This window comes from Gymnogyps californianus, chromosome 7, assembly GCF_018139145.2.
Source record: "Gymnogyps californianus isolate 813 chromosome 7, ASM1813914v2, whole genome shotgun sequence".
Classification (NCBI taxonomy): domain Eukaryota; kingdom Metazoa; phylum Chordata; class Aves; order Accipitriformes; family Cathartidae; genus Gymnogyps; species Gymnogyps californianus.
The window spans coordinates 26,041,690-26,054,108 of record NC_059477.1 but is presented as its reverse complement, the minus strand read 5'-3'; the positions used below and the strand labels follow the sequence as shown (position 1 = coordinate 26,054,108).

The 12,419-nt window shown below is 62.8% G+C and overlaps 1 protein-coding gene across 1 annotated transcript; it reads right to left on the bottom strand.

Annotated features, from left to right (window-relative positions):
- Nucleotides 1-1,881: 1,881 nt before the first annotated feature.
- Nucleotides 1,882-5,705, bottom strand: LOC127018396 (gap junction gamma-1 protein-like). The gene is made up of 3 exons (XM_050899990.1): nucleotides 5,662-5,705; nucleotides 2,133-3,334; nucleotides 1,882-2,004 (listed from the first exon to the last, which is right to left on the bottom strand). The coding sequence occupies exons 2-3, from the start codon at nucleotides 3,307-3,309 to the stop codon at nucleotides 1,997-1,999; spliced, it is 1,185 nt and encodes a 394-aa protein (XP_050755947.1). The 5' UTR covers nucleotides 3,310-3,334; nucleotides 5,662-5,705; the 3' UTR covers nucleotides 1,882-1,996.
- Nucleotides 5,706-12,419: the final 6,714 nt, after the last annotated feature.

Below are 12,419 nucleotides of genomic sequence, written 5' to 3'. Positions count from 1 at the left end.
TTCGGGCTGCCCGGGGTACGGTCACGCTGCCAGACCTGCCCCAGGGCCGGTCCCAGCCCGGAGCGAGCTGGGGCATGGCAGGGCCAGGCCAGGCACAGCCTCCAGCAGAGGCACCGACCCCCAGCTGAAGCCAGCCTGCTGTCTGCAACCAGCTCAGCCCCCACTTCTCCCCACCCACTCCCCGCCAGCAATTTTCTGCCTTCCCCCCCAAAAGACTGGGGTCCCACTCCTGCTGCAGAGTGCAACAGCCTCCCCGTGCTCCCAGGCAGGGCCAGGCTGCTGCAGCAGGGATCAGGATGTGCCAAGGCGAACCCATGCCAGGACCTGGCACTGGTGGCAGGGCTGGCGGCACGTGCGGCGCTGCAAGCGAGCCCTCTCCCGGCGGCACAGCCTGTTGGAAAGCTTAACAGGATGAGTGAAATAAACCTGTTCCCTTTACCAAAACAGCCTGGTAACGCCAGCTTCCATCAGAGGCAGCCACAGAGGCGGCACGTGGTTGTGCAGTGGGATGCAAGCTCCCTGTGGGCTTTTGCCTGGAGGAGGGAGGGGACTGGCAAACACTGTAAGAGCCATCCAGCTCTGACCCGGGGTCCCAGAGAGGGGACTGGGGTGCGCTGGCCAAAATCGGCAGGGCATGGCTGGCTTTGATCCAGCCCCGGGGCAGGGGAGCGCAAGGCAGGGCAGCATCCCTTCTGCTGCCGGCTGCAGCGGGTTGGGGAGGCACGGGGGTGGCAGCGGGATGGGGAGGCACAGGGAAGCCCCTCACCCAGCCACTCGCCAGGGACAGGACCACACAGGAACGCGGCCGGAGCAATCCCGCTCCGCCAGGCCGATGGAGGCTGCCCTGGCCGCAGCTGCCTCCGCACGGCAGGAACGACTGAGTCACCCCGGGCGAGCGGGGAGGTCCCAGGGCTGGCGGGCGGCGCTGCCTGCCCCAGCCCAGCTGTGCAGGATTCCCTTCCCACCCCTTCCTCCCGAAGGACCGGATGCAGCAGTTCAGTACAAAACGTCTCCAGCCTTTACTAATATAGATATTAAAAAAAAAAAAAAAAAAGAAGAAAAAACAGAGTTACAATCATTTCTGAGTAAAAAACCATGCTACAAAAATCCCTGTGTGACCCAAGCTGAGATGATGAGAAATGCCCCACTGGCTCCCGGCCGAGCCCGGCTCAGGGCACTGTGTCCCCACACCGTGGGACCAGGGTCCGGCCCCACACAGGGGGTCCCAGCCCCATGGTCAGAGCAGGAGGGGATGGGCTTTGGTCCAAGGGCGGCCGGCCGGGAGCAGGGCGGAGGTGGTGGGAAGGACAGCCCCTGCCCTCTGCACAGACATTTCTGAGCAGGCCAGCCCTGCAGCTCGCAACCCCGTGCCAGGACACCACGTAGCACGGCCCCCCAGCCACACCGTCACTTTCCGGCAGCGGCGCCGCCAGGACCTCTTCCGTCCTCTCCGCTTCAAGTGCAATGCCAGCCCAGCGCCCTGCCCCGTGGTTCGTCCCAGCCAGCCAGACCCCCAGGCTCGGCTCCCTGAAACCCCCACGCTGCGGGGGCAACACCAGCATCGCCAGCATGGCCCGCACATGCACGGCACGGGCTGGTGCAGCGGCAGGTGGCTGCGGGCACGGGAGGGCACAGGTAGGTGTGAGGAGAAGATGCTGCAGGAAATGGGTGCGGGAGGAAGACAAGGGGGTGAAACGGGAGACGGGGGGGCACAGGGCCAGAGCAGAGATCGGGAGCGGAGTATAAAAATGCCAGGGTGCACACGCTGATGAGTTTATAAAAACGTACAAAAATAAGATATTCCCTTTTTGAAAATTAAGTAGGAATGTCCCCCAAGGCCCCCATCCCTGCTGCTGCCCACCGGCACAGGGCTGCCCGGCCAGCCCCACCGGACAGGCAGGCGGATCCCCTCCGCCCCACGCTCCTGGCAGGCTGCCCGCCCCACGGTGGCAGCGGCAGCCGCTCCGGCAGACACCGCCGTCGTCCCTGGTGGCGCTCACAGCCCTGCGGGGAGCAAGAGGCAGGTTAGCACCCGCCCAGGGGCGAACGGCACCCCCTCCCCAGGGGAGCCCGGGGGCAGCCCCCCATACCCCTACCCCAGTCAGCCGGATCCATCCCCCTCCCCAGCTCACCCGTGGTCCTGTCGCAGGTGGCGGTCCCCTTCTCGTGGGCGAGATTGAGGCGGTTCTGCTCGGCGGCGATGCCGTTGGCCTCGGGGCTGCTGCTGCGGGCAGGGCTGGGGGGCCGCGGCGGGGGCTGGAGATGGAAGGCCACCTCCAGGTGCTCCTGGGCCAGGCGCAGGTGCTCGCGCAGCCGGTCCAGCTCGTGCGCCGGCGGAGCCCCAGCCAGGGCGAAGCGCCCCGCCGCCTGGGCCAGGCTCTCCCGGTAGTCCAGCTTGCCGTCGGGCAGCGGGGCTCGCGGCGGCTCCTTCTTCAGCGAGTGGTAGGTGGGGGGTGCGCCGGGGGCTTTCTTGGGGTACTGCGGCGCGGGGCTGCCGCCAGCTGGGAGGGGGGGGCCGTCGGGCTGGCTCAGGGCGTCGCGGATGCGCCCCACGCCAAGGTGCACGAGCTCGCAGAGGTTGAGGAAGAGGCAGAGCCCGCTGACGGCGTACATGATGAGGAGGAAGATGGTCTTCTCAGTGGGGCGGGAGACAAAGCAGTCGACCGTGTGTGGGCAGGGGCTGCGGCTGCAGACGTAGGAGGGGCTCACCTCGAAGCGGTACAGCAGGTACTGCCCGAAGAGGAAAGCAGTCTCCAGCAGCGAGCGGCACAGCAAGTGCAGGACGTAGGCACGCATCAGCCCGTCCTGCTTGATGCGGCGCCGGCCATCATGCTTCTCTCCGCCCTCCGGGCTTTTCTCCTTCTCCACCTCAATCTCCTCAAAGATCATGGGGTCTTCTTCGTTATCATCTTCTGCCTCCTCATAGTCCCGCCCGGCTCCCCGGCGCACCACCGGCATGCGGGCCCGCTGGGCTGCTGGTGCCCGGCGCCGTGAGGACTCAGGCATGCGGGCGATGCGGTGCATGGCGAAGCCCAGGTAGAGCACTGATGGCGTGGCCACCATGATGATCTGGAAGATCCAGAAGCGGACATGAGAGAGCGGGGCGAAGGCGTCGTAGCAGACGTTCTCGCAGCCCGGCTGCTGCGTGTTGCAGACAAACTTGCTCTGCTCGTCGTAGTAGATGGACTCGCCCCCCACGGCTGTCAGCACGATGCGGAAGACGATGAGGACGGTCAGCCAGATCTTGCCCACGAACGTCGAGTGGTTGTTGATCTCCTCCAGGAGCCGCGTCAGGAAACTCCAGCTCATCCTGGCCAGACAATTGCCTCAAACCCTGTGGGGAAGGGGCAGGCAAACAGGCACTGAGCAAACCCGCGTGTGCCTCGCTGGGCCCCCTCAAACCACCAGCCTCCACCCCAGCCCTGCCCCTGTCCCTCTCCCTCTGCCAGCACTGACATCCCTTCCCTTACCCACAGGTCCACAAACACAGCCCTGTGCGGGCACCCATCTCCCCAAAAACACGTCCCCTGCCCAGCACCATCTCCCCATGCTCCCGTCCGCATCCTGCTCCCATCCGCATCCTGCTTCCACCCCGCCGCCAGCCAGGTGGGTGGAGAGGACCCGGGGAGCAGGGGAAAGGCTGGGACGTTCCCTCCCCTGCGGGAGGCATCTGTGGGAAGAGTCAGCACAGCCAAAGCCAGGGTAAACACACGGCAGCACGGGGCAGGGCCAGCTGGGGATTGTGAGGGGACAGGCAGGGGACAAAACCGCCTCCTCCACCCCCGGTGCCACGGCACCCATTTGCCACCTGGTCCTGGGCAGGTCCCCAACCAACGCCGCACCCTGCACCAGCACCCACACCCTCCCATGGGGGTCCACGGGCCCCTGGAGGAAGGCAACACGCGGCAGCCCCTCTGGCCCGCTGCAGCTGCCAGCCCTGAGCCCCGGCCAAGGGGGCTCCCTTGAGCAGCATCCCCCACCACATGCCTGCGAGCCAGGTCCTCTGCACCCCGCAGAGCTCTCCCTCGATGCCGGCAGAGATGCGGCATCACTTTGCCCCACCAAACCTCCGTGCTGTGCCCTCCCTCCTGCAGGACCCCCCACCCCCCAATCCTTATGAGCCCCCGAAGCCCACGGTGGCCGGTGCTCAGAGCACCCCACAGCCCCACAGCAAGGGCTGGCAGGAGGAGTGGAGCAGGAGGCAGGAGAGCGATGGCGAGGGGCAGCGTGGGGCGGCCAAGGAATTGCACAAAGTCCCCGTGAAGCAGCTGACACCAGAGGTCGGGGAGGAAATTACGAGGACCGCGCTGCAGCTCCCAGCCAAAGGAGAAGACGCAAGAGGAGACACCCCACCGCCACCCCCGGTTTCGGCAGCTTGTGTACAAGCTGATGCAAGGGCAGCAGGTGGCAGGGCTGCCCGGGCGAGCAGAGGGGACATGTCCCCACAGAGCCCCCAGCCTCACCCACACCTCGCCTGCCCTCCAGCCAGCCCTGTCCCATCACCTCCGGCCAGGGCACGTCCCTGTGGACGATGGCTCCTGCTGCACTCATGCCACTATTGTCCAGAATAAGAGGATCTTTTTGGCTTAGCTCAGCCTGCCTCCCGAGCAACCTCCAGCACAAGCACCCATGCGGGCGACAGGCTCTCGCTGACAGCCTGGTGCTCAGCAGAGCCTGCTGAGCTGTGGGAGGTGGCACAGTCTGGCACCAGGGATCCAAATCCAGCCCATCAGGGCCACCATCCTCCTGTGGTCGAGCACCTTGCAAGGTCTCGCTGCTGACCCATCTCCCCGGCGCAAGGCCCCCTCTCCCACCACCCCACTGGAAGGAGGATGCTTTGTGTCTGCGTTTAGCCCTTGCCTGGCAGCAGCACGCCGCCCTGGCCCCAGGGTGAGTGGCTGGGGCAGGGGACAAGGCGAGGGGACCAGGCAGGAGCGCAGCCCCAGGAGCCAGCAAGCCCCAGGAAAGCGAAAGCACACACGTGGGCACTGCTGTGGTGACCAAGGAGAGCTGACACAGGGACGGACCGCAGCGTGGGTCAGGAGCTGCAGTGGGCACAGCCAGGGCAGAACAGAGCTCCCTGCACCCTTTCCCCCTGCCCGGGGCAGGCAGTCAAGAGCCCAGCTCTCTGCCGAGGGGGCCAAGCCACCCACTGCCTCCCGGCCATGCCGTCAGAACCAGCACCACGTGACTTGGCCAGGCCCTACACCTACACCCCAGCCCTACCGACCCCAGGTCCCCCTGCCTGGGGCCCCCAGGCCCCTCTGCCCCAGCCTGCCCTGCCCAGGGACCCCATCTCCCCAACCCACATCAGGGCCCCCTGCGCCCCAGCACCGGCGCTCGCCAGCCCCTGCCCGCCTGGGGACCCCTGTCCCGCTGACCCCTGCCAACCTGGGGACCCAGCCTCCCCAACCCCAGCCTTCTCGGGGTCCCCAGCCCCACCGAGGCCAGCCCACCGCGGACCTCCAGCCCTGCTCACCCCAACCTGCCCGAGATGCCCCAGACCCCCGATCCCCCTGCCCGCGGCCCCCAGCCTCCCTGACCGCAGCCCACGCCTGGGGCTCCCGCCCTCCCGGGGTACCGACGCCTGCCCCACCTGCCTGCCCCCAGCCCCACCGACCCGCGCCCTCCCGCATCCCCCCACTCCTCGGCCCCACTCACGGCGCGCCGGGACGAGCGGCTCCCGCCGGCAGCGGCGGACAAAGCGGCGGGGCGGCGCGCCGCCGCCTCCCGCCGAACAAAGGGGCCCGGGGCCGCCCCGCCCCGCGCCCGCCCGCCGGTGCGCACCGACCGCCCCGCGCCGACCGGCGGCCGCGCCACTTGGCGCGGAGCTGCCGCCCCGCTCCGCCTCGGCCCCGCCGGTCCCGCGCCCTCCGGGTGACTCAGCCGCCGGGCGGGGCGAGGCGCTGCCGCCCCCGGCCCCGGCCCCGGCCCCGGCCCCCTCCCCGCCCGCGGCTCGGGAGGCCGCGCAGGGCTGCGGGCAAGGGGCCAGCCCCGGCCGAAACTCGCCCGAGCATCGCGTCTGTCGGCGACATCAGCCGCGGCAAACCCCGTTTTCCAGGCAGCCGCCGAAACCCACCCGTCACCCGGAGGCTGCTCCCAGCCCCGGCAGCCCCATCCAGCCCCCGGTGGGCCGGTTCTTCCCCCTCCGCCCTTTGCCCGCAGGGAGCTCGTCGGCTCCTGGGATGCCGCTCCCGCCGAGGTGCGAAGCTGAGGCTTCCTGCTCATTGCACGGAAACGCTCCAAAGCGTTGGTGCAGCAGCAGCCTCGGGGGCCCTGGCTCAGCCCGCGGGGTGTTCAGGGGTCAGCAACACCCTGCGAAGGAGCCCTGGTGAGCCTGGCCACAGGGGGAGAGGAGGGAGCCAGGGCTCCAGCCATGAAGGTCTCCTGCGCAATAACCTCCTGCCCCTCATAACACCAAATTCTTCCTCTCCCAGTGAAGAGAGGGGATGGAAGAAGGGAGAGACCTGGTGGCACCAGAGGAGAGGTGGCCCCAGACATGGTGGTAACGTGGAGCAAAACGTGCCTGTGCGGTAGCAATGTGCTTCAAATCTTTTGAAGCCTGTGCTGCTTCTCATGCCCCAGGCCAGGTCCCTGCAGCAGGGCCAGGCTGAGCACACAGCACCTCCAGATGTGCCCTTAGACAGTCACCACTGCTCATCCTGGGCAACAGCACCACTCTCCCAAGGCCAGAGCAATGGCAGCGGTGGCTTTGAGTCACCACCCTGGAGCCGTGGGCTGTCCCTCCGCCAGAGCACCCCGACCACTCACTTTCTGCACTGCTAAAATTGGCTCTGGGGTTTTTTGTCAGGGCTGAGTCCCCACGCTGGGCCAACAACATCCGTGACATCCTGGGCAGAGCACCCTGTCCTTGCACCCTTGCGTGGGGACGGGGAGGGACACCACGCTGCCTTGTGCAACTTGAATAGTCAGGGGGAAGCTGGTGTCTGCGTAAGCTTGTGAAACGCTGCTTCTCCCCACTGAAACACGTGCTCCCTCCTGCAATAGGGTTTCCACGAGCAGGCACTGGTGGGTGCAGCACCTCCACCCACCTCCTCCGGGCAGCGCCGGGGGCCGGCTGCAGGAGGGCTGAGGCCAGGTGGCTGGGGCAAGGAGTGGGGTGGAAAGCATGGCCGCCGCATCCAGCGTGGGTTTTTGGTTATTCTGGGCCCACTGAGTAACATCAGCCCTGCCGCTTCCCCTGCCGCTTCCCCAAGTCAGCAAGAGCCACCATGGCACTGCCCCAGCACCCGCACAGCCCAGGCACAGGCTCGGTGCTCTCGCATGGGAGGGCGACTGGAGCCCTCGTGGAGTGGCATGCTGCACCCCGACATGGGCGCAGGTGTGTGCACAAGAGGAAAGGGGAAAGAGCCCCGCTTAGGGCTCTCTTGCTCAATCCTGCCTTCCCCCTGCTCATGGATGGGTCCTTCCCAGGTGACAGCTTCAGCTGTATGGAGGGAAGGCTGCAGCAGAAGGAAGGGGATTTGACATGGCCATGAAGAAACACTTTTCGTTCAATCCCTCCCCCTCCCCGCACACGACTGTGGCATTAGCATTTCTGCAAGGGCAAATGCCCATTGCAGATCCAGCAACAGATGCTCTAGGAGCAACCCTTGGGCAGAGTCTCCATCCCAGGCCAGGAAGCACAGGCAGAGGTGAGTGCAGGGAGACAGCAAGCCAAGCACAGAAATTCAAGCTTTTGGAAGGATGCAGGGAAGCATTCAGAGCCGGGGAGGGGGCCAGGGGCTGCAGCCTGGCATGGAGAGGTGGGAGTGGGGTGTGCAGAGCAGAGGACTGCTGGCACGAGGGCTGCATCCCAGTGGGCTGGGGAGGACCTGCTGGGGCAGGGCAAGCAGCACACAGCCTATGTTGAACCTCCTGCTCTTGCCAGGTGGTTAAAGTGGCTTGAGGTTTTCTTTCCCCACAGTCACCACTAGTTTTCAAGTGCTCCCAGATCTTGCCTCCAGCGTGGCTTCACCCCCAGGCAGCCGAGCAGTTTGCTGAGGGGGCGCGACCTGCTGAGGCACTGCAAACCGAGGCCATTGCACCCAGAACGAAGCCGCTTGTTGGGCCGGGGCCAGGTACAGCTGCTGCAGCGGCAGCATTTTTGCACAGCACAGCTCAGCCCACGCCTGGGCTGCAGGGCAGAGCTTGCCTCGGGAGGCCAGGCCCAGAGGCTGGTGTCGGACACCCCCCATGGACAGGCGTTAACTGTGCTTGCCAGCATCCGGCCACTGGCATCAGAGCCCTCCCGTTTCCCCCGCAACAGTGCCTTGCGTGTTCCCGGGCTCTGCCCTCATCTTGCGCTTGCAACACCCAAGCGCCTGCAGAGGCATCACCCTTTCAGCCTGGGGCAGAGGGCAAACCCACAACAGCGCGGAAAGGAAGGCGGCAGGCGAAGGGTGTTGCCCACCCTCATCCCTTCCCACATCAGCTGAGGCTGACGGAGCCCGGGCCCATCACGGGCAGGAAGGATGTGCAAGACCAGCAGCCTTGTGGGGTCCAGCTCAGAGACAAGCTTTGCAGAGGAAACAGGGGCACCGTCACCAACCACAAAAACCAGGATCAGCCCCAAACCACTAAGTCTGTAGGGCAGAGCCCAGAGCTGGAGCAAGCGTGTGGAGCATGGCAAGGCAGCTGCACAGGCCGGCAAGAGCGACGGGAGCCGGTAATCAAGGAGATAGTGGCTGAGGGGGAGTGTAAGCGCAGGGATAAGGAGAACATCCACTTCTGGGACAAGCGCTACACCTCAGGAGGGACACAGCAAGAGCTCCTGCAAGCAGTCCTTCCTTGCTGCTCAGCCACAGCGCCACGATGGAGGCACCCTCTGGGACTCCACTGCCGGATCCTGCCTCTGCTGCCAGACACAGGGTGCCAGGGTGAGCACGGGGCCCAGCGCGGCTCTCGATAGCAGCCTCAGTTCCTGCTCTGATCGATAGGGCAGGACAGGCTGGGCCCTGCTATGACAGCCTCTGCTTCCGAGGAAGGTGGCAGCGCAGCAGATGGCGGGGCTGGGCACCCCAGGCGTGGTTGCTGTGGGGCAGCGTGGACCCTGCCCAGCTGGCACTCAGCAGCGGGGCGAGGAAGGGGCGAGGAAGCCAGCTCCACCCTCCCCAAGCAGGGCCACAGGCAGGCAGCGTGCATCCTCAGCAGCAAACACGCTCTTCTCAGATTAAACAACTCGCCTGGCACTAGGACAGGGAGCAGACGGCTGTTAGGGACTGTTTGTCCTGATACAGGACAGCTCCACAACTAGCTTAATAACCTTCTGATAACAGGCAGAGGCACGCTCCATCGCAGGATCACAAAGGGCAATGACCGTCCTCTGTAACACAGGCCCAGAGAAGTCTGGGATGGCTTTAAAATAAAGTCCCCTTCCCTTTCCCCCTTGCTTGATTATGCAGTACAAGCGGGGGGTACGTGGCACAGCCCCTGCTCACCTCCCTCCTGCTAGGGTCTGCTTCCCAGTTCCTGGGTGCTGACTTCTGCCGGCACCCCGGTACCGCGTGTGGCACTCAAGCCCAGCCTGCGTTGGCTGCTCTTCCTCTGCCAGCCAAGCTGGAGGGCAGCCCACAAGGAAGGGGTTTACACGGCCCCGGGCCATTGCTCCGTAAGCTGGGTAAGGAGGGTTGGCACCCGCAGGAGGGATGAAGCTGGCCAAGCAGGTCTGTGAGCCACAGGGAATATGTACTCTTTGCTGCTACATCTCCAGTCCCCTGGAGATGAGGTCAGGGTTAGGAGATGAGGCCAGCAGGGGATATTCTGCTAGAAGTAAATGATCAGTCCCTCCAGTCACCCAGTTTGATTAGAAACAAGGCTTCGTTAGACATAGTGCAAGGGGGCTGACAGCTAACCCACAGGCTATGTATGCTCAAGGCAGTACTGCTTTAGAACGCAGAGACACAGAGCAGGAAGCACTGAAATAGCCAAAGCCGTGACTGAGGCATCATTTTCACTGATGAGTTGAACAGCAAAGTAACGCAGGGCTAGTACGTGCCCATGGAAAAGTGGTGGTAGCGTCAGGCTCATGGCAGTGGCCAGCCTGAAGCCTGAGCCCACAGCTGCCTGCAGCCTGTGTCCAGAGCCCTGTGGCCACGCCAGGCCTGGGCATCCCTCCAGCTACACACACCTCGAGAAGAGCCTGCTCCAGGCAGATGCAGACAGGGAAATGCTGAGATTCAGACCAGCCTTGCTCCGTGCTAGCAGCTGAGCACTGGAGCCAAGTGCACCCGAAAAAGGAGAGGGGAAAGAAGGGGAAAATCAAGAGTCTCTAAGAGCACAGCTAGGGGACTGCATACTCAAAACTGTGACAGGCAGAAGACATCTGCAGCTGGTTCAATAGATGTCACATCTTTCTGCAAACCCTGGCTCTCCTATGCAGCCCCTGTTCCTGCACAACCATCAGTCAGGGCTGCCTGCAGTGCTGGAGTGGAGGAGCATGTCAGGGAAGCCCTTGCACACACCCAGCTGATGCAATGAGGCCAGTTAATCCTATCACTGCGCCTAGTGCAACGAGCCCCACAGCAAAGTGTTCATGATCACAGAGTAACCACAAAGGGGTTAATCTGATAACAACGAGGACAAAACCCCAAGGGAAAACAAAGCAAGTGTTTCATGAAGAGGCAAGGAGACAGGTTGCGGCAGCGCATGTGAGCTTCCCTGTCAGTGGCTGGAGGAATGCAGAAGAGCAGGGAGCGTTTAACGGGACCAAGAGGCTAGTGCTGAGCTGAGGGCACAGACCTGCAGAGACATGGCAAGGAGCAGAAGCAAGTAAGTAGTCACTTCTGCAGTAAAAACCGGGAAGAGCTTGAGAAGAGCTATGGACAGGCACACAGCTGAAACCTTTGGTTCTGGCAGTCCACACTTCCTCAGGCCCCTCAACGCATACCCAGACACAGGCATGGCAAAGCAAAGGCGCAGCTTGGCTAAGATGGAAAAAGCAAGCTCCAGAGATGGGCTTTCTCAGGGGATCAGCTTACGCAGGAGAGACATCAATGAGCTGGTCCAATAATTCCAATTTTGACTCTTGCCCTTTGTGAAAAATGCAGCTATAGAAGATGAAGACAGAACTTACACAAGCTCCTTAAATGGCAAGATGGAGACAGAAAACCCTTACTGGTCTTTACTGGCTCAGCTCTCACAGACTCCTTCACCCGGACAAAGTGCTAGCGCTTCCACTGAGCTCACTACCGCTTGCGGTCTGAGATCACTCTAAAGGAACGGAGAGCAGCAGCCATATGTCCATTTAGGAAGAGGGAGAAAGCAGAATGCATTGTGACATCTGCCTCCAGACAGTATAGATCTTGTCAATCAAGTCTATAGAAGGCTAGATAAAAACATCGGCCACTGCAGGCCTTCAGCAACTCAACTGCTTCTGGAAGTGACAGGAGAAAGTCTAATCGTACAGCGATTCCAAGAAAGCATCCAACAGTGTGCTGCGAGGTGGCCTTCAGACCACTACAAAGTATGGAAACTGAACTTCCCGCTCTCCTAAGGCTAGGAGGATGGCACAGCTGGCTTTGAGCAGGGAGGGAAACTTTATCTCATCTGTCCAGGTGAGACTGGAGCAGGGCGATGCTGCGGGACCCAGTCACTGCTGTTTTCTGGGTGACAGAAACTGAAGCCACAGACACCAACTTTGGGTATGTGGAAAGTCTGGATGTCGTAGACACTATTGCAAAGAGCTGCTGTACTCAGTATCCAAAGAAAACAGCCATCAGGGCACTGAATGACAAATACATGTCTTTAAAGAAATCAAGATCACCTTGACATAAAATAGAGGTTTTCTCACTAAGGATTCAGCAGTCGGAAAACTTGCCCTGAAAATGTGGGTTGAACACTCATAGCAAGACACTGCTCTGGGAGAAGCAACCATCAGTAAAGGTCCCTGCTTGGGGTATCGCATCCCACCTGGCAGCACCTCAGTGTAACAGCTCCATTTCTGCTCACCCCCACAGGGAGCTTCAACCACATCAAAACACCACACAGAGCATCTCCACTTGCTCTTCACTGGGCAGGGTGCAGAGACCCTGTGACACAGCAAGCCCAGGCCAGGCAGCAGCATTTTCAGAGCTGCATTTAACTGTGTGCAGGAGAGGTTGAGACAAGGTAAAGCCTGGTACAGGGAAGAACCTAGGGGCAGGTACTCCCACAGCCACAGCAGCAACAGCTCCTGCGAGAGGCATGCCTCTGAGGGCCTGTTCAGCCAGTAAGCAACTTGCTGGGGCAGGAAGCCCACAGGATGCTCACATGAGGGCAACTGTCACAGGAGAACACCACAACCAGTACCTGCTGTCAGTCTAATCCTGTTTGGGCCTTGTTCCTTGGTGGCTGCTTGGAAGCCAGGCAGGTGGAGAAGATTAGTCTAGCAGCCCATCAGCACCCACCCTGAACAGGAGGGGGAGCATGGCTCGAATCCT